Genomic DNA, 21,202 nt, shown 5'->3' with positions numbered 1-21,202 from the left:
TACTGCACCTCACTCAATTGTTACATTGTCATTGTCTTTGGATATATATTGTGTAAAAATACTGACAGCAAAATAATATTCTGCTGTAGAAGAATAAAAACACATGTTACTGTAGGTACTGTGGCATTAGCTCGTGAATGGCTTTAGACTAAATGTAAGAAACACAAAAAAACAAGTGACAGAAGCAACAGTATTATGGAAACCAGATGATAGGATGGCTCCAAATTGCAGATTGAAAACCATTGGCGCTTACATTAATGCCAAGGAAACTTCGCTTGCGCACATAATGCGCTCACATGCTATTTCCTTTTAGTTATATTCTTATGAGGCTTTGTGTGCGAATCAGCCATCAGCACTATGCACGCACACATCAAAGTAGTACACAACACAGCACCGCTGCTGGGAAAAAATTAAGGGGAAACACTGGTTGATATATATATTTATATAGTATACAGAAAAACATGACAAGAATATTGTTCATTAACCGGTACAATTAATCATTTTGTATGAAAACTTTTCTCTATTGTATTAACCTTGCTATTATGTCATGGAAAAAAAATGTAGTGCATGGTGGCTGTAAACCAAAGACTTGCTGAAGAACAAACTTTGCTGGCTTGTTAAAAGCAGGTGATCTTCTTTCATGTTTCTGCCCTGGGCGTGCCTCTTGTCTGTCTGTGTGGGATATCTCAATAGGTTGGGCAGGGACTTGCACCACATTTAGTGGGTTGGTCGGTTATGGGCCAAGTAAAAATTGATTCACAGTCATTCAGCCATGAGGGCCATTGCATATCACAGAATAAAGGATTTTAAGATGAAACAAATTGAGGTGGAGTTTAAAAGACAAGCCGATCAGGGTCAAAGATTCTCTGAGAAATGTTGGAGGAACTCTGGCAGGGAGAAGACATTCCCCACGCCCACACGGGGGTCCATGCTGATGAAGTCATCCAGGTTCATCTCCGACTCTAAGCAGGAGAGAGAGAGAGAGAGAGAGAACAGTCAGATGTGAAGAATGAGACCAGGCGGAGCACAACTACCCCAGGGCTGTTAAAGGGCCCATGACATGACTCCAGGTGTGGTGTGATTAGCCGTTACAAGCCGTTTTTGCCCCTTATATCACATCACATCACATGTGGGCGTGTCCACCTAGATGTGTGACAGATAGATGAGCAACATTTGCTACAGTCCACTGGGTAGGCTGGTAGACTAATCTAACCGACATACATCTAGGTGGACACGCCCACTTTGTGTGATTAGCCGTTACAAGCCTGGAAATCTGCCCCTTATGACATCATAAGGGGCAGATTTCCAAAACGGCTTGTAATGGCTAATGACACCACACCTGGTGGCATGTCATGGGACCTTTAAGGGTCAAGAAAGGGCAGTTCAGGGTAGTATTGGGTTTGGCTATAGTGCGTAACTAATTACTCCAAGTCTCATGTAAAACATTGTTTCATCAAACATTATGAGGGCTTGCCTTTCCATGATTATTTGGTGTGTGAGTGTTCATCGATGACAAGACACACGGGCCTTGTGACTAGCCACTAGAAGCTCTTAGAGTGTAGAAGAATAACGAGTCATGTGCTCCTACTTGGAGTTTATATATTTGATATTTGTGATCGTCTTTGGGTTCTTTGGAGGTCAGACGTCACCTGGTGTCTGGATGCAGGCGTAGGGCGGTGGGGGCTTCTGCCACACGCCTCCCTGCTTCATGTGGGAGCGGTCTGACGCGAAGGTCTGCAGGAACAGCTCAGCAGGGACAACCCTCAGCTTCCTAAACAGGGTGGGACAGCTAGCTTAGCATTAGCTGGGATAGCTTTCATAAACAGGGTGGGACAGCTAGCTTAGAATTAGCTGGGATAGCCTTCCTAAACAGGGTGGGACAGCTAGCTTAGCATTAGCTGGGATAGCTTTCATAAACAGGGTGGGACAGCTAGGTTAGCATTAGCTGGGATAGCCTTCCTAAACAGGGTGGGACAGCTAGCTTAGCATTAGCTGGGATAGCTTTCATAAACAGGGTGCGGGCAGCTAGGTGAGCATTAGCTGGGATAGCCTTCCTAAACAGGGTGCGGGCAGCTAGGTGAGCATTAGCTGGGATAGCCTTCCTTAACAGGGTGGAGGCAGCTAGGTTAAACTCATTCTAGTCCCAGCCTCCTCCATTCATTTGCATGACGTCACCATTTGTCCTGCAGGTCTGATATATTGAGTTAAATGTCCCATGACATGCCACCAGGTGTGAGTGTGATTAGCCGTTACAAGCCGTTTTGTAAATCTGCCTCTTAAGACATCACAGGTGGGCGTGTCCACCTAGATGTGGGACGGATAGATGAGCAACGTTTTCTACAGTCCACTGGGCAGACTGGTAGACTGATCTATCCACCTTTAAGTTAAGTCTAGCATGGTGCTAGTACCAGATGAGGACCTTGGCACTACCTCCAGAAGGCTGGTTTGAGTCCCTGGTCCGAGCGGAAGGCCTGCTCAGCGTAGAGCTGCAGGTCACAGGGACAGGCCAGCACAGAGTCCAGGTCATAGACGAATCTCTGCCCCCATTGGCTGCTCTTATGGAGCAGAATCACATGATAGTCCTAGAAACAAATACAACACACCGAGTTGAAGCACACAAGTTGGCTAAACTGTTAGATAGTAGATAGCAGATGGCAGATAGCACTAATAACTTTGACTTTCACCGTGGCACAACACATCACTAACATAACGGTAACGGTGTAAACCAAAGATGTAGTGTTTGTCGAGTTTATATTTGCATGATTTTTTCTTGATTCTACATATGACTCTCAATTTATAAACTATATCCACATGGTGTTGAATATAGTATAGGCAACTACAGTGAGCTAAATGTAATGAATACCCAAATCACAGGTTCATTTCCAGGGCCGGATTTCTGCTTCCAGAGAGGAACCTGTTGTAACACAAACACAATTTAAGAAGATTTAAAATCAATGACACCAAATGCAGAATCATACAGTTGTATATAATTATATTTATCATATCCCCTTGGCAATCTTAAAATCTCACAATCATGTCATTGATAATTTCTTCCATACTATTGTATTACTTCCATATTAATATATTACTTTTATATTAATATATTACTCCCATGCTAATATATGACTTCCATGTTAATATATGACTTCCTTATTAATATATTACTTCCATATTCATATATTATGTCTTACCGTTCTCCTCTCATTGGATATGAACACTGCATACACCTCTCTGAGCAAGTTGGGGTTCTGGGCGTTGACAAATTCACACAGCTTCCACACATTTTCTTCACTGTTGAATATGAATTATACATTACAGCATCAGCTTACATACCATAATGAGCATGATATATCATCATTGTTGATATATAATTATTATAAAAGGTTAGATATTACCAGTAGCAGCTCGTATAAACGCAGCTATCTCTGGAGGAAGTGATGCTTTGGTAGCCCTCCCTTTGCATCACTAAACCCCATCAATCGAACCCAACGACCAAATATAAACAATAATAACTGTATCGAAGTATCGCAGTTATTTCAATAATAATAATTCAACTATTTAATTGAGTAGGTGTTTTTCTCCATGCTTTTGTGTTGCAGTATAAAAAGTCCGACGGGAAGTTGATGGTCCCCATGTTTTGGTGTTACGCTATAAACAGTCCGGCGGATGATTGCTGTTTGCGGCTGGTCGTTAGCTGATCGCTTCGTGCGCTTACGTTCATGCTTTGTAAAATATAATAATTGTATGTTTAAACGAGGGTCATTTCAATCAGTCAATTAAAAAATAATAGGCCATGTAATCCTGTAAATCACATATATTGCCTAAATGGGTGCGTTCCACTGCGCCGTGTGCAGACAGACATTCTTCTGCGGAAAGAAGCACATCTTCGGGAAAAGCCACCAGAGCCGACTGAAAGTTGTGCTCCTCAAATTCATAGAAAAGGTAAGACGATTGTTTACACCAGCCGCACTCGTAAGGTTTGACACAAGGCAGGCTGGATTTATGTTGTTTACTTTCTGAAAAGAAGGTCACTGTAGTATGACAGGTTCCTCCAGTCTCATACGGAGTAAGTAAGTCGATTTATTTATTTATTCATCTCCTTGGGGAAATTCAGGTATCCAACAACAGACAGTACAGTACAGTAGACAGACAACAAAATGGACAAACTGTAAAAGTCAACAAAATAAGTAAATTAAAGTCAATAGAAAGTGAGCAATATTGCACAAAATTAAAAATTCCATGTAAAAAAAGAGCCAGAAGTAGATATAACAATACATAAATATAATGCAATTGCACATTGTGTGTGTGTGGGAGTGTTTTGTTGTGGTGAGGCTGCTGTAGCCTCAGTCCGCTTTGGTAACAGGAGAACCTGAGGTGAGGCTCTTCTGTTATTAGAGTTCCCTTCGACTTCCTGTTTACTTGAACCAGTCTGGCTGTCATCTCTGAACCACCCGCCTGGCCCATAGTCACTTGAGATCACATTCCTTCCCCATTATAATATGTGGTGCGAACAACAAGTCTATCTAGTCTTGACCACGTCTGAATCCTCCTTTCATGTATTGCGTTTCTACCACATCATTGGCCGATTGATTTATTTGCATTAACCAGCAGGTCCATCTAATAAAGTGGCCAATTAATTAACTAGACTGTGTGTGTGTGTGTGTGTGTGTGTGTGTGTGTGTGTGTGTGTGTGTACTGAATCCATTGGGTTCCAGGTGAAGGAGGCCAGGCGAACGATTAAGACCCCCCAGGTGGAGAGGTTTGACGGGACCCAGCATGGAGTGACCTTCTGGTGCTACTGTTGTGGAATTGAAATAGAGAGAAACGTCAGTGACGGCAACATGGTGGTTTTACATGGGGGCTTGTTGGAGCACATGGCTACGTAAGAGATGTTTTGTCCCAAGGCTTTCCCAAACGCCTTCTATGGTCATATCCATACATTTTACATTTCTTTTTTTTTTAGCCCCGAACACAAGAAGAACACCCAGAGGTTTTGGTGGGAGTACAAAGCTGACCCTAAACTCAGGGATAAGGTCCTCATCACAACCGAGGACACTGACAGGTATTGATTCATCTGTTCTGTGGCTTAAGGTGTGTGGGACTTTTCTTTATTCAACACTTCCTGTTTAGGTTTAAAGCGGAGGTGGATAAAGCGTTGGCCTCTTATGTGGAGAAGGAGGACACGGTCCTTCTACAGGTAATATGCTCTCTTTCTCAAGCAGGATCCATTCGGTCCATTGGTCAGTCAGTAGCTAGATTCCTGTTTCAATGCTTGATTAACCCTGGCCAAAGAGATTGCCTTCCTCTGGGCTGTTACTCCATACACAAGTCCTGCGAGGCAGTTTAGGGTTCAAACTCAACCTTCACGCTCACAATACATATTTGTATTGCGGCCTATTCTCATTTTATTCCTAACCAGTTTGAGGCTAGACTTGCTGAGCCTGTGAGGGATTATGCCCATTTGTAAGAGGCCCTACTAGGACACGGAGATGGAAGGAAACTCCTGGCATCAGTAAACTAACATCCTACACGTCACAGTGACTATATTGTGTCCTGGTAAAATCCCGCCCTCCGACAGCAGTTTGACAGCCTATGCGAACACACCAATTTTGTCGGGTAGTATACCTACCTAATAAGAGGTAGTTTCGAGTTATGATTAATAGGACGGTATTACATCTTTATATGTCATCAGAAATCTATAGATTAGGGATTGATACATTTCTACAGTTTGAAGTAGTTTTACACAGAATTCCTGCAGACTTAACTTGACTAACTTAATTTTGAAGATAAAGTGGGATATTGTTATTGGAAATCTGCTCATGTTCGGCTTTTCTGAGAAACTGCCACCTGATTTTTATGTTTGAAGTTCTAGCTAAGGTTTTAGAGAGCCAGTTGTCTTTTTTATTTTAGTTATGGGTTATGATAATAATAATAATAATAATAATAATAATGATGATAATGAATTTATTTGTCCTGTAGCATACACATATGATCCAGTGCCAGGAGAGGCATCGCCTGGAGGTTCTCCAGTCCTTTACAGAGGTTTGTCTCCATGGTTACCATGGCAGTATCCATCCCAGTATCCGTCCCAAACTTGTTCAGATGAGTTTCTTCGTGGTTTGCCACACCGGTTCCCCTTAATTCTGAAGAAGTGTTGCGGTGTGTTTCCTCCATACTTTACACCTGAGTGGTTACCATGGTAACTCTGAGCTGTAGCGGGTTAGATGATCAGAGCCGGTTTTCAATGGATTTATCCCCACGGGTTAACTGATTCTCTGCATAAACCCATTCTGATCTAGCAGCAGTGGGCTGACACACTGTAGCGCCCTGCAACCAACTCCAGTTTTGAATGCCCTTGCCTTGGTTGTGGGCAGACACCACTTCCTCAGTAGAAGAATATTGATTAATGTATTCATTCATAAAGTGTGTGTATGTGTATACGTCCATCCTTGCATCCTGTTGACCATTCCTGAACACACACATCAGCCTGAGGTTGAGCAGGAGCTGTCCAACGGAGGGCAGAATCGAGAGACGCCTGTGGAGGAGGCTGCTAGGTAAGACGTTACACTAGGTGGTTAATGCATTGCATTGACTAATAAACTAGTTTGGTTTAACATAATACCTCTATACTTGTATATTACTGGTAGTCTTGTTAACACATCACCTCTAGACTAATTAATTAGCCTAGCTAAATGATGACCACAGCAAATACCCCTGAGCTGTTCCAAAGCTGTGTTTGTTTCTGTCCTCTAGGCCTCTAGGATCAAAGGAGCGTGCTGGGCCCAGCCGGGTTAAAGCAAAGGCTGATGGGGCAGGACCAGGAAAAGGCCTGACGTTCATTGGTCACCAGGTAGATGGACATTGACTTTGACCTGAGGAGGGGACAGGGGGCGGGACCAGGCAAAGGCCTGATGTTCATTGGTCACCAGGTAGATGGACATTGACTTTGGCCTAAGGAGGGGACAGGGGGCGGGACCAGGGAAAGGGCTGGTGTTCATTGGTCACCAGGTAGATGGACATTGACTTTGGCCTGAGGATGGGACAGGGGACAGGGGGCGGGACCAGGGAATGGCCTGATGTTCATTGGTCGCCAGGTAGATGGACATTGACTTTGGCCGTGGAGGTTTTTCAAATGAGTTTACGATACGATATGATACGACTTTATTTGTCAGTTTGCACTGAAATTCTTTTTGCATCCCTGGGCAAACTCATTTAAGAAAAAGGGAGGACATACAGTATACATACATGTAGACATATAGTATAAATAGACAGACATGTGGGCATACAGTACATGTAAAACATAGAGCATCAACAGACAAGCATGAAACTTATAGCCACAAATGACAATATCAAGCATGACAGAGGACATTGGTTAATGGCATCCAGCACATCTCTCCAAAGAACATGGGATGGGTTTAGAGATGGGACAAAGCACAGTAAGTCAAGATGTTTGGAGTTGGGTGGTCCAAAATATATTTAGTAAGACAAAGTTAGCGTTGGGGTGTAAAAAGCATCGTTTGAAAGTAATTTGGTCCTTCAGCAAGACACAGTTAATCAAATGCTGGAGGGTTTATGGAACATGCATTAGTATGAAGAGATGTTGTGAATAAATATTAATTCATATTTGTAGAGAAATACAGTACAGTACAATGATTTGATTCAAAATGCCATACCTGTACTTTGTTGAAAAGAATAAGAAGAATTAAGAAAAACGACCTGACAGGTCGAGAACGTTATTTTAACAGTCTTCAAGCCTGACATAACCAGAACTTTTTTTTCTCACAGGATTCTTCAAATGATGGGAATGTTCACACAGGTAACAAACCTTGTGTAACAATGGCAAATGTTTTTTGTGCATTTCAGCAAACACTTGAAACGTGTTTGCTTTCTTATTTCTTACTTTTGATTCAATTGTATTACTATAGTACATTTTATACACAAGTAAATGATATAGGCTTCACATTGAAGAATAAAATGTATTGAAAACTGAAATGCAATCAGAATGCTGTCCCACAGCTCACGCCCACTCACCAAATAAGATCACCCACTCCTAGGCACACATGGACCTTGTCGGCAATATCTGGATCATTTGATCCGGATAGTAAAGTATTATTACATTATTGTAGACCGCACTACCAGTGTGGACTACGGTTCCTCTGCACAGATGCAGAATACAGCACAGATGCAGAATACAGCAGTGAGCCTAATTTTCAACCAACGTAAAAAGTATATAGACGGGTGTAATGGTTAACAATTTCACGTGACCAAACAGACACCTAGTACAGTTGAAGTGTGTGTGTGTGTGTGTGTGTGTGTGTGTGTGTGTGTGTGTGTGTGTGTGTGTGTGTGTGTGTGTGTGTGTGTGTGTGTGTGTGTGTGTGTGTGTGTGTGTGTGTGTGTGTGTGTGTGTGTTAGGCTCAACCACTTTGCAAATTGTGTATTGGTCTGGAACCCCAAAATGCTTCTGGACTCAATTGGAAAGACCTACAACCAATCAGAGTAGAGAACCGTGTGACACATCAGGGGCAGCCATCCTGGGTGTTTCTGAAAAGGCCTCAATGATGCTCCCATAGAGCGCTCCTCTGTAGAGTCATCGTATTGATCCTGATAACCATGACTGCTAGAACGTGTCTGAATGATATAAATCTTTATCTATTTATAAACTGTCTTTATAGGGGCCCTCCCCCCATGGCTTCAAGCTGATCCGCTAAAGGAGGCTTCAGAAGGAGCAGAGGTCGGCCCAAGCCTCCAAGACTTCCTCAAACACAGTAAGGAATGCTAAGCCGAATCCTACTACCCTTACTCATCCTAACCCTGCCCGGGGATTGTCCATGTTATGTTATGAGTGTGCTTTCCCAGCTATGCTAATCCTAATGCCCTGGCCGCTATTCCACACTACCTGAAGTATCTGGAATACAGTTTTTCATTTAAGAGTTTCTGTAAAACTTTGTGCTTATGTTTCCAGAAGAGTTTCTTTAATACCCTGTACTTTGTGTTTCCAGAGAGTTTGTGTAATACCTTGTGTTTGTGTTTCCAGAAGAGCAGGAGAAGCTTAAGAAGCTACCTCCTAACAGAGTCGGGGCTAACTTTGACCACAGCTCTCAGACCAACGCCGACTGGCTGCCGTCGTTTGGCCGTGTGTGGAACAGTGGGAGGCGATGGCAGTCCAGGTGGGATCCAGTATCTAGCTAATATAATGTCTCATACAACATTTAATCTTATATCTAATCAATATAATATGTTATTTAACAAAAGACCTAAGATAATATATAATGTAATAGAATGTCTTGTATGATGTAATGTTACGATTGAAAATGTGTACAAATTCCAATGCATACATTTCAGACAGATATAGACGTTAAACCATTGGCATCTAGCTATGGGCCTGAATATTAAATTTTGCGTTCTTCACTGTACTGGATCATATTCATAATCATAAGATGTAAATAATGTCATGAGGTACTGTGTCTCTTGACAATTTACTTGACTGATGGTTTTTGGTTCTTCAACAGGAACCAATTTAGAGAAGAAGAAGGTAAAAAGAAGAGAGAAAAGCGGGGAGAATCCAGGGACTCAAAGAGAATGAGACTCAATCCATAACGGCAAAGCTTATAACCATTGACCCGCCTTGAGGACGTCCATATACACCACCGTATGGACATGTATATATTTTATAATATCAGTGCAAAAATAAAATGTGTGCTCAAATCTGTAGTTGTTCTGGATTTATAAATGGTTGTTTAATAGGTTTTAATTACATCTTTATATGTAATCATAAATTGATAGATAGTTACGTTTCTACAGTTTGAATTAGTTACAGCAGAATTCCTGCAGACTTAACTTAAGTAACTTAATTTAGTATGAAGAACCATTTGAACAACTGATGCCTAATTTTTATGTTTGCAGTTCTAGCTAAGATGGGCATTGTGGCAAATCTTAAGATTATTATTTTTGCTTTAAAGCATTTAATCCGTTTTTTAAACAGAAAAAGATTCAAAATCGAATCTTTGGACAAGAAACAGCACATTTGATACTGGCTTATTGAAAACCACGATATCTCATTAATGAAGCGAGCCAATATTGGTTTGCCCGAGCCGGCTTTTTCTTTTCAGATGCTATTTTACAGAAGGAAAGCAATGTGTGCAATTTGATGGCATAACTACTGGTATACCATCTGTCCAGAAGGGGGTGCCAGAGCAATCTGCACTGGGACTTCTGTTGCTGATACCCTATACATTAGTGAAAGATCTTTTATGCTGAAGATAGTTGATTATCTTTTTGCAGCCTAAGTTTAGATATCCTTGGGGAAATGGCATTAGCTTTTCATTTATTTAAAAATCCACCACCAAGAATAGGCTGAATAAAGACTGTAGGCGTTAAGTAATTGGGGTATTCTGGATGGATGAGCATCTAACTTTAAGCCAGATGTTGCTAAGCGTCGGACCTTTACCAGGTCCTATACGAATAGGAGCGTTCAGCCTGCTAAGCTCATACTGGGACATCAGAAGAGACAGGTAAGCTTTCTTATGCTCCTCCCTGACCCGCTTACAGGACTTCCATGCCTTTGTCTCTCCATCATCCTCCCACGGCGCCGGTCGAGGCTGTGGACCTGCGGCCGGGCCTTGGTCCTCCGTTGTGTGTGTGTGTGTGTGTGTGTGTGTGTGTGTGTGTGTGTGTGTGTGTGTGTGTGTGTGTGTGTGTGTGTGTGTGTGTGTGTGTGTGTGTGTGTGTGTGTGTGTGTGTGTGTGTGTGTGTGTGTGTGTGTGTGTGTGTGTGTGTGTGTGCGCGCGTCCGTGCGTCCGTCCGTGTGTGATTTATTTGACTGAGGGTTAGTTTGTCTACTTGTGGTTATGGCTTGTGAATAAGTAATCTTATTTTTAGACCACTGCAGACCCAGTGCACGGTATTAAGCAATGCATTGTGTGATTATTTTCTTCTGTACGCTTGTTTATTTTCCCAGGTCCTCCATCGGGACATAAACCCGACACCCCGCTGGTGTCCAGGTGGTGGACCTGGGCGTCAGCCGAGTGGTGGACGCCAATGACTCTGTTGGTAGGCTACCTGTCCCCCGAGGCTCTGACAGGAGACTGCTTCTACCCCAACGGAGTATCCTCAAAGGAAGGCACTGCTCCAGACACAAATCTAAGCATGCATGTTTTAAACAAAAATGTATGCCATTATTGCCGAGTACAATATTTTACTTTTACTTTCCAGTGTCATGATGTGTGTGGGCCATTGGGTGCACAATATACATTGGCCAAGTCCACATCGTTCATTACAGGCTTTACATTATTTTATACAACTATAGGCTACATTTGGATAAAAAGTGGGTATTTCCCCTTCTTTCAGTTATATTAATTACTATTTCATGATGATGTTGGTAATGATGAAGATGATTATCATGATATTATCGTCATGGCGATTGATTGTCCTAGTGATTGAAGATAGTTCTTGTCATTTGCTTTTTTTTTTTTTTTTTCAAGTATCCTGGAACAGCTTTCGAACATGAAGTTGCCAGATGAATCAGTGAATAACAATGGTGCTACTCAGACAGCGGCAGTGTCAGATCCAACCAAGTGTTGTAAAGGATCAATTGTTATCCTTTTGTATCAGACATCTCTCCAGATGAACCCAGACTGCTGACAGCTGCTGGGCCAGCAGAACTTCACCTGGGACTCCTTCCAGAGGAGACTCACCTGTCACATCCCCCACGTGTGGAAGGCTTGCTAGATCAGCTAAACAGATACACTGCCAAAATAGTTGGGGTTATTGGGCCAAATGTCTTTTATAAGTAGAATTAAAACTACATTTCCATGTTAATTTAAAAATACAAGTTAATCAAACATACTTAAATAAGTAGGGAGAACATTACCAAATATAAATAGACAGTGTGTGTGAGAGTTGGTGCACGTATTTTCTGGTTTCTTGAACTTGGTGTCTGTGTTTTAATTCTTCCGCTGTTGCGTTTTTCTGTTGTTACCTGTTTAGATTCTCTCAGGAGTTGGCGGAGATGGTCCAGGCTGACCAACATTGGGCCCCGCTAAAACAGCCCATCGTCTAGAAAGAACGTCCAAACTGAACATCTTGCATTAACCATAATCTACAATCAGCGATAATGAAATGCCAGTTAATGGAAATATGACAAGTATCATCTTTCTGGCCTAAATGGTCATGGCCAATTTACACTGACTGAATTTCTCCACTCAATATTTAATAAGTCTATTAGCTCTTCTGGTAATGAGAAGGTTCCCTTGTACTGAGCTCATTGATGATTCTTCATAAACTCACACCCTTTTTCTCATACTGCTGTCGCCTCAAGTTCCTTTACCCTAATGAGAACCATTTCATTTCATGTTTAAAAAGCTTTTTATTATTATCATCACATGGAATATTGACAATGTGAGCTTTTTAAACAGAAGACGCATACTTTATTCATCCATGGGAGGAACTTTCTCTTGTGTGAACTGAATTGTTGTGTTTAAAAACTGGCTGTGTCATATTGTAACATAGGACTCCTGACGAGTGATGAATAGTTTTGCATAGCTCCACCCATGTGGCATTATTGGTTATACTTAGTTCCTAGTGCAGACCCAGAGCTAAAACCAACAACCCGGCATTTAGTTGGAAGTGGCAAACACATGATAAAGCATGACCCTAGGTTCCAGTACGGTGTGATGGTGGGAAAGCGACAGGCACCTTCGACTAGAAATATCAGAGAAAATACCTATTTAGGGTCATCCCTTTATTTATCATATTGAAAGAGGGCAGCACCAAAGTATAGAGTACATTTAATCTGTGTCTAAAGATATATCTTAAAGAACCTGGAGGGGTCGGTGTTAAGTGTTATTTTTCAAGACTACTGACGACTGATAGTACCTAACCACTTCCTGTATGCGAGGGCAAAGCGTCTCTGGTCCGCGTGGCCACAGTCATCAAGTAGACTGGAAACAAAGCTGTGCTCAGCGGTGAGGGCCAGAGAGCTGGCTGTCAGAGGATCGGCCGTCAGGGGACCTCCCTTGAGTTGCTTGGCATCGCTTGGGTCTGGTGGCCCGTCCACCTCCATGGCATCACCACCACACGGCAGTCCGTTGATGCTCTTATCAACGCTGCTGCTGCTCACCTGTCCATTATCCTTCGAAATACTCAAATGTAACCCATTGCCTTCATTGGTGTTGCAGGGGAAATGGGGATGGTCCCGTCTCCATTGGTACAGCAAGAAGACCACCTGCCTCCTGATTTGAAGAAAGGTCAAACGTTATCACACGGTCAAGCACCTCACAATGACTCGGCCATGCAGATTCTTAGTAGAGAATATATTTACATTTACATTTAGAGCATTTAGCAGACGCTTTTATCCAAAGCGACTTACAATAAGTACATTTGTCAGAAGAAGGAGAAACAATATCGCTGTTGGTACATTAAGGATGTTCATAGAACCAAGTGAAAGCACTAACAATCTATAGGTTAACCCATTCTCCTTATACAACACGCTAGCTAGGATATGATGCTAGAATAAATCGATGTATTCTGAATGAAACCCTACGCTCTAGCATGAGCGTTCGTACCTGTGACACCAAAGAGTCTCATGGCCGGGGTAGGAGTGGATCAGCTCTGAACAGAACTCCATCTCCAGGTCAAACAGCTGGGCCATCGTCCCGATGCCCGGCTGCCACTCTTTACTGGATTGGTCCAACCCGAACGCATCCCTGGTGTCCGGGAGGCGGGCACTCTGGCTGGTCGTTGTAGTGCCCTGTTGATGGAGCGGGGTAGCTGCAGCGGACGTGTCGGGGGCTTTGCAGAGCTCCGTTAAAAGTGCCTGAAGCAGGAACTGCCGATAGTGGAAGCCGCTGTGGTCGGAGACGTGCATAGAGACCCATCGGCGCATGGAGGAGAACTCCTCGAGGAAAACCTGGTGGAAGTGGGGAAAGAAAAGAGAGGTGGGGGAGGGGTCTGTGATCATCTAGGGTACCTTTTCCATACACAGTACATGTGCTGGCTTGGCTCAACCAGCGTGGCTGGGATGTGCAGCTCTATTACAAAAGGGCTACCTGCTTGAAGGTGTGTCTTTAATAGTTTATCCTGTTGTAAACATGTCCTAAATTAATTGTCGCCAATATTAGGGAAAACACTATCTAACAGAGTGAAACATTGTCCAATGTCCATTCTTCAGAACAAGACTAATCTGAAATCTCAAAATTTTCAACGATCTCTTTTGTTTTGCAAGGGAATATTGTAAAACAAAAATCGCACCGGTTTGCTTACATCTTATCTTTCATTAACACTTTTAATTATATAGATAGATATAGGAACGAATAAACCAAGGTGTTGAGGACTCTCGCCATACTCTGTGTGCATGGTGATGCATCTCAGACACAACACCAAACTCTTATTGTGTTTTGGTCGATATTCCTTCATGTTAAGAGACAACATCTTGCTCCAAACCACCAGCAGGGTTGATGTCACCGCTACCCGCTTGGGAGGAGGTTGGGGCATGCTTTTGCCCCACTCTGAAGGTGGACAAGCTCGGGTGCGGCTCGGCACAGCTTGGTGCGCTTAAACTGCTAATGGTAAAGCATATCAGCGCGGCATGGTTTGAACCGGTGTGACAAGACGTGCCAATTGTAAAAGGCCATGGGGATGAGCAACGTATGCTACACTTGATATCCTTCATTTGACTTTGATATATTTATTAAATTGATAACCAAAATCAGACATTGTACTTCATTATTAAAAAAAGAAAAGAAAGCTCCATGTACCTCAACGTTGTCCTTTGCTATGTGCTGCAGCACCCAGATACGATGGGACCACGCGTTATAGTTGCTGGGGTAGCGGCCGGCCGCCTCAGAACACACGCTCATCTCTTGGTGAAGGAGTTTTGCTTGATGCGTGCAGAGGTGGCTGCTTCCCGTGGCTTCAGTATGGCACAGATAGCCCTCCCCATGCTCCTTCCTACAGCCCTTCTGTGCACAACACTGCTGAAGGACCTGCAGAATCACCCAGCGTCTGAAAAGGAAGATTGTGTTCAAATGTTAGAATGAATTTCAGTTTTTTTTAATATCCCTAATGCCGATTCAATGTTACCAACGCTTACCAATGGCTGTTACCAATGGCTGCTCGAAACCGATTTAATTCACTGGTACTTGCCTATAGTGCTGCCAATGGCTTGGGTCCATCCTACTATCGATATCATGGTCAAACCATACACCCCAGCCCGTCCTCTACAGTCAATGAGTGCCAAACAGGTCACTGCTCCCTCACTACTAGAGCATCCCAGTGGCAATTCAACTAAATTGACGGCTGAAACCCTACACATCTTCCGCCTGTGAAAATAAGAACACTTACTCTATCTTTTATTTCCAAATTGTTGCACTAAAAGCAGATTGCTTATTTAAGGACTTGCATACACTTGCACTTTTTGGTTTACATCTTCATTGTTGACCGTACTTTTTGGACAAACCACATGTTTTGGACTAAATCTAAATAAATGTAATGCAATTCAGCCCATGGAAAAACTGAAATCTAGTTTACTAGAAAAAACAGGCATTTGAAAGAGACAAAAATCTAAAATCACAATCAACTATATGTTGTCTGGTCATACCTGTGGATCCATGTCTCTGGGCTCTTTGGAAACCTTGTAAGGGCAAGCTTCCCAAGGTAGAGGTCCTTCTCTGGGTTGAGTACACCACATTGGAGGAGCTCCTTTCTGCAACACCCAAGGCAACATTAATGGAATACCATGTACTGCTTAGAAAAGACTCACTATATTCAAAACAAGGGTAGATGCAGTAAACCATTTCAGTTGTCTGATAATCAAACGTTTTTATACATTATTTTGATATGGTTCTTAAAAAAGATAATCAATTCCTTGAACCACTAGGTGCAATTATGAATGAGCTCTGAATTGTTGTGCTTCCATTATTTATCATCCAGTTTGGTAGAGTAATTACACTGATTCAGTAGCTTAAATACCTACTAGCACAGTTTTTGAGGGACATTGTCCCTCCAGAATTGGGTTTAGGTGGAAGTAAAATGAGTTATGTCTGATGTGTTTTTCCTGTTTTCTACATTCTACATCTACATTTTCCCAAGTTGTATCTATCCACAGAGCCCGCGATGGTGCTTCTGGCACCTATATTTGTGGAGCTAAAATGATTGTTTTTTGGCGATAATAATAAACAAAAAAATGACAAGTTTCAGTGTGCATTGTACACTTAATATGCTGACAACTGGTCATTAATACCTGATATTCCAAGCAGTTGTAAAATCTGGGTTGAGTAACAGCAGTGTAACAGTGACATCCACAAGGGCTGGGGAGTGAAAACATAAACAGATTGTTTTTACTTATAACAAATGGTATATTAGTTAGAAGCAGATTTTTTTAGTCTTATAAATCACAATTCAAATAGTTTTCCAACTGTTTTCATATACCTCCTTGTTACTATTTTGTTTTATAATAGAGTATAAAATGGCCTATCACAAATCAAAATACGACACAATGTAAATTAAAAAAAATGCAAGTGCTGATCCTGGAAACAATGCATAAACTACTATAAACAATGAGAGAATACTGGACCAGCTAGGCCCACACTAGAAAATACTTCTTGGGACGACTTTGGGAGATCTTTCAGGATCTAATTATAGCATCTACCTTTCTTAATTGTTTTATTTACTCTGTTAGGTGGAATGAATATAGTTACACTGGGGTTTGAATGACAAATTGGCATCGTTTCTGGAATGCAACAACATTGGCAGACAATTTTAGACTTTAGACGTTGTCTATTACATAAAATAAGTAATTTAAAAAACCCAATAAAAGGGCAATCTTTGCCACGCTCAATTAAGCTACTTTAGGTGCTGTGTCCTACAGAAACCTGACTGCCATATTAAACCGACTGCCAAGTATTTGACTAGTTTGTAGAGTTGTATTTACCCTCTCTATCCAGATAGTTCTTGCGCTGTCGGTAGAGGAGCAGTTTTCTGTGAAGGGAAGGTAGCAGGAACTTCACACACCAACTCTCCAAGCCCAGCTTGGTCTCAATCAACACAATAGGGCTGCGGTTGTAGCGTGGCTCTGGACAAGGAATGATGCCGATTTCATCACTGAAGGGAATCCAGACAGAAGGTATATGGATCAACAGATATAGGGATACAAATATACATGTTGCGGTTCCATACACCAACTACTAGTCTACTGTCATAGTTTATGTTAGGCTCTGCATCAATAGAAAATAAAAGTGAATAAAACACAACATAATCACAGTCTTTCTCGCATGTTGCGAGAAAGAATTTTGACTAATTGTTTCAGAATTGTGCAGCCCTAATTTAATCGATACATTTAATAACACCGAAAACAGTTACAATGCAAACATTGTAACACCGTAGTTGTATTGCTTGGCTCTGTAGGTAAAAAATATGACACCATGTTTAAAACATGCCAACAGTTGAAATGTTGCCATTTCAATCATTGAAATGGTCAAATAGTGACTGCTTTCTATCTACAATTAAATATCCAAGCTCATGTTACATCAAAGGGACAGACACTGCTGTTCCACGTCACCAGCAAACGCATTTTTTTTATTTGTAGTGCAAATAACCAGTATCAGTACCAGCAAAAACAACATGATGCACAAAGGCTACTGCACTGCCCGTGCAAGGACGAGACAGCTCCCATACTGCTAAAGAAACAGACGGTGAGAGACAATTAGGTTAGCATTATAGGCTAATTCGGTCATAAATGTAATGTAACACCACACTGGTGTTGACGTTATATACGGCACGTCAGAGTATCCTTATCAACGCGATTAGAAACATATGAAGGAGACGAAGAGCAGAGCAGGGATTTCCTCTGCTGCAGGGCTGAAGCAGACTGACCTGCACTCACCTTATAAAGCCCTGTGCTCATAAGACTACATATTACAGGCTACAACTTATCTACCATCATAATAAGAGGAACATGTTGACTAATGCTGCTCTGGAATAAGAAAATACGACTGCATCGAAGCCGAAAATAGGTTTAATAATCGACCCTAATTTGATGAAATGGACAGTTGTCACCAGGTATTCAAGTCAGACGCCGACTGTATGTTAACAGCGTCTTATGCATGGTGTCATCCACCAAGTGTTTTATCCGATGCTATGAGTCGGACTGTTGGACTAACGCAGGGATAATGACAATGTGCGGATCTGAAACCAGTCAAGGACCACTGTCTACATGGTCTGAAACCAGTGAGGGACTGCTGTCTACATGGTCTAGGTCGACGTTTAAACATAAGATCCACTCAGGTGTGTGCAGGTGACTGGTCCACATCATGCATGCGTTAATGTGCCACATGGTGCTCGGCCACATCATTTAGTTATAATACCTTCAACGGTGTATGGTACTTACATATTTGGGTTTTTCTTAAATGCATTTGAGATATCCCTTACAACTCTTTGAACCAGGACAGCAACCTCTTTCTCAAATTCAGCCATTATTTATTTCTCCAGTTATCCTTTCCTCCTCGACTTCTTCATCTTCTTTGGATGCTCAGTTGGATTAAAAACGAACACAAGGTATATCACTGCCACCTACTGTGTGGGAGTGTGTGTACCGTAAAGCATTTTACACACACACGCACGCACGCACGCCCGCACACGCGCACACACGCACACACGTACACACGCACACAAACGATATCTAATATATACATGATAACTAACCCTTTAGAAGGGTCGTTTACCAATGGTTGGTTGAGTACATGTGCACAAAGCCCTGTACAGAAGACTTACAGTTCATGCACATTGCCTATTAAATGGGTGTGCTCCATTTTAATGACAATCCCATGAACATGTTAAGCTTTTTACATTTGGTGTGTGCCTTTTTTTGCTTAAACTTTGCAGAAACACTTTCCACGACAATTTGTACACCTCAAAAACAATCACTAAAAAGGACACCATCTCAACTTTTTGTTTCTTCACAAGAAACAAATGTGCTATATGACATCCAAAGAAGGCTTTAATTGGTTGGTCCAGTTGACAAATCCTTGCCATGGCTGGAAAGTATGACAGATCATTAACACTGTCAACGACATCTACTACTACTACTACTACTATTATTATTAATACAACACGGACCACAATGGAAATAAGTCTTGTGACTTTCTTGTGATATCTTTGGTGCTCTATTAATTATACATGTACATTTCAATGTAATTGTCAAATAAATTCAAATCAAACTAGTAATATAATTTTATTCAATCATACACCTCCAGCTCCAAGTTCCCCATCCCCACTATACACCAGCAGCACCGTAGAGAGGGCATGTTAGACTAAAGACATATGTTGGACCATATGAATGGCTGTATAAATAACAGAGGCCAATATCAAAATTACTCTCAATAAGTCACTAACTACTCACAATGCTGCATTCAAAAGGAGAGTCAAGGACAATGTACATTGCAGAATGTGACTAGAGGACTTATTTTAGACCATTCTCTCAGCCATAAACATTTAATGCATTCCAATACAAGTCTCACCATTAAGACCATATAGACATATTCATGTCTATATAATAATACAATGATACGTTTCATTATTATTTATTTCCGTATTTGTCCTTATTTAAATTATATGTTAGAATACCCAGTATCTAATAGTTTTTCATGGCATTCATGTGTAAAATACCATTCTTCTTAAAAGCACTATTTACTGCTGGTTACTAATACTTTCTGTATTCTTTAGCACAACACAAAAAAATGTTAGAGCAGAATGTTCAGGATTGTGTAATGGACGTAAAAGCCAAATATGATCCCTTTCATCAAATGTTTCCAATGGAATTAAAATGAATAGATCAATTGTATTTTCAGGGCCTTATTAATTATTTATACAGCGTTAATGAGGTAAATCACACAAGAAAGGTGGTTCAATAATTTAAAGCTAGACAAGGCTCTGATTACTTGACCAAAAGCTTATTGACAATGCATGTTGTCTATACGGCATGTTATCAAGAGGGTTCAAATTGTGTATACATAAGCAATTGGATTACTTGGATAATTAAACTGTTAAAAGGAGATATGATATAAAAGGATTTGACTAAATATGTTCCCAGCAGCAGAAACAGTTGGGTTACGGACACCACAATGAAGTCTGATACCTGTGTATGTCACCTGAGTACACAGCCGTCTGCCTGCCTGTTTCAACCAGTGTTCAGCTATTGCTTCTGTTCTAACAAGAGATGCGCTCTCGTCCCTAAGCACTTAAAAATAGTCACAACTGCCGATACTTGGACTACATCAACTGGTCTTTTCAAAGTAATGGAGAACTTTTGGATGTACCAGATGGACAAGCAGAATGAGCAGCAACATACAAAAGAGCCAATTCATTTGGAACAGCACTGGCAAGATGAGGTTTGGACAATAATCGATTAATCAGTCAGTCTATATCATTATTTGAAAAATATGTTTCTGTTATCATCAAGAGGAATTATAGCTTTCTTTGGTGTATTTGGCAATTTTAAAGTTTTTTATTTTTTCTAAATGTTGAGAGGATGCAAATGCGGGGGTGGGTGAAGGATTCAAAATAATTAATGAAAGATTGTGACTTGCAACTGGCAAAGAAAATAGAGACTTAAAGGTGATAAGTATCATTGAAGAGCTCTAACGAGAGTGTAATTTGTTAAAATGCCATAGCAATCTGTCGGGTATTCAGTGTGAAATGCTCTGGGAAATGTCTGGCCTGGTTGAATGTTTCCTGGCCTCTATCAGACAATTTAGATTTTTAGACAGCTCCCTGCTAATTTCTGACCAATCAGGTGCATATAATGCAATACTCCAAAGGCAAACTTAGGTGGGGAGGATGCGTTCACAGCACCTTTAAGTGAAATTAATGCCTACATTTGTTTAAAGTCTTCTGTTTCAAGGGTCTGTCTGGTGATAATATACCATAACATTGATAACAGGGACCGCAGTGTATCGTTCAACTGTGACTCATTTTCCAGGGACGCGTCATGTATCGTGTGCGACGTTTGGAAACATGAGCTGACTTGCTCACATTTCTCTGACACCATGCAACTGCATCTCCATGAATGTGACCTACCAGCATGTAGGAGGCAATCTTGCGATACTCCACAATCATATGACTTCATCTTCTCAACCTTTTGCATTAGTAAAACATCTCTATTAGTAGACTATAAGAAGATTATTAAAAGATATGTATCTATTGTCCT

At 41.4% G+C, this 21,202-nt stretch overlaps 3 protein-coding genes across 5 annotated transcripts; 1 reads left to right on the top strand and 2 right to left on the bottom strand.

The window, feature by feature from the left end:
• Positions 1-48: 48 nt before the first annotated feature.
• On the bottom strand, positions 49-3,587 carry ntaq1 (N-terminal glutamine amidase 1). Of its 2 annotated transcripts, none has more exons than XM_084468281.1 (6): positions 3,396-3,587; positions 3,192-3,291; positions 2,864-2,914; positions 2,431-2,582; positions 1,650-1,789; positions 49-962 (listed from the first exon to the last, which is right to left on the bottom strand). In XM_084468281.1, exons 1-6 carry the CDS (start codon positions 3,461-3,463, stop codon positions 856-858), a joined length of 618 nt encoding a protein of 205 aa, XP_084324407.1. In that variant the 5' UTR covers positions 3,464-3,587; the 3' UTR covers positions 49-855. The 2 variants fall into 2 exon arrangements, with proteins under 2 accessions (XP_084324407.1, XP_084324408.1); XM_084468282.1 differs by having other exon boundaries at positions 1,650-1,771.
• Positions 3,588-3,670: 83 nt separating this feature from the next.
• On the top strand, positions 3,671-11,244 carry cenatac (centrosomal AT-AC splicing factor). 2 transcript variants are annotated; one of them, XR_014633460.1, is made up of 12 exons: positions 3,671-3,942; positions 4,716-4,882; positions 4,964-5,062; positions 5,131-5,197; positions 5,980-6,042; positions 6,487-6,554; positions 6,754-6,850; positions 7,786-7,816; positions 8,676-8,768; positions 9,038-9,170; positions 9,513-9,652; positions 10,961-11,244. XR_014633460.1 is itself a non-coding variant. In XM_084467958.1 (11 exons), exons 1-11 carry the CDS (start codon positions 3,826-3,828, stop codon positions 9,598-9,600), a joined length of 1,023 nt encoding a protein of 340 aa, XP_084324084.1. In that variant the 5' UTR covers positions 3,671-3,825; the 3' UTR covers positions 9,601-9,702. The 2 variants fall into 2 exon arrangements, 1 of the variants encoding a protein (XP_084324084.1); XM_084467958.1 differs by lacking the exon at positions 10,961-11,244 and having other exon boundaries at positions 9,513-9,702.
• A 1,188-nt stretch (positions 11,245-12,432) lies between these two features.
• On the bottom strand, positions 12,433-18,511 carry ptar1 (protein prenyltransferase alpha subunit repeat containing 1). Its single transcript, XM_084467752.1, has 7 exons — positions 18,386-18,511; positions 16,931-17,100; positions 16,241-16,307; positions 15,599-15,703; positions 14,757-15,003; positions 13,566-13,909; positions 12,433-13,232 (listed from the first exon to the last, which is right to left on the bottom strand). Exons 1-7 carry the CDS (start codon positions 18,469-18,471, stop codon positions 12,857-12,859), a joined length of 1,395 nt encoding a protein of 464 aa, XP_084323878.1. The 5' UTR covers positions 18,472-18,511; the 3' UTR covers positions 12,433-12,856.
• Between the last annotated feature and the right edge of the window lie 2,691 nt (positions 18,512-21,202).

Source organism: Micromesistius poutassou (assembly GCF_964030765.1).
Source record: "Micromesistius poutassou genome assembly, chromosome: 5".
Taxonomy (NCBI): Eukaryota; Metazoa; Chordata; class Actinopteri; order Gadiformes; family Gadidae; genus Micromesistius; species Micromesistius poutassou.
This window is presented reverse-complemented; position numbering and strand designations above follow the sequence as displayed.

Excerpts from the sequence above, each read along its gene's own strand:
- cenatac (XM_084467958.1), top strand. The coding sequence starts at position 3,826 with ATGGGTGCGTTCCACTGCGCCGTGTGCAGACAGACATTCTTCTGCGGA. Across the intron at positions 5,063-5,130 it reads ACAACCGAGGACACTGACAG|GTTTAAAGCGGAGGTGGATA; the intron begins GTATTGATTCAT and ends CTTCCTGTTTAG. Across the intron at positions 6,043-6,486 it reads TTCTCCAGTCCTTTACAGAG|CCTGAGGTTGAGCAGGAGCT; the intron begins GTTTGTCTCCAT and ends CACACACATCAG.
- ntaq1 (XM_084468281.1), bottom strand. The coding sequence starts at position 3,463 with ATGCAAAGGGAGGGCTACCAAAGCATCACTTCCTCCAGAGATAGCTGC. Across the intron at positions 2,915-3,191 it reads TATCCAATGAGAGGAGAACG|GTTCCTCTCTGGAAGCAGAA; the intron begins GTAAGACATAAT and ends GTGTTACAACAG. Across the intron at positions 2,583-2,863 it reads GAAATGAACCTGTGATTTGG|GACTATCATGTGATTCTGCT; the intron begins GTATTCATTACA and ends ATTTGTTTCTAG.
- ptar1 (XM_084467752.1), bottom strand. The coding sequence starts at position 18,471 with ATGGCTGAATTTGAGAAAGAGGTTGCTGTCCTGGTTCAAAGAGTTGTA. Across the intron at positions 15,704-16,240 it reads ACAACTGCTTGGAATATCAG|AAAGGAGCTCCTCCAATGTG; the intron begins GTATTAATGACC and ends TGGGTGTTGCAG. Across the intron at positions 13,233-13,565 it reads GAGACTCTTTGGTGTCACAG|GAGGCAGGTGGTCTTCTTGC; the intron begins GTACGAACGCTC and ends TCTTCAAATCAG.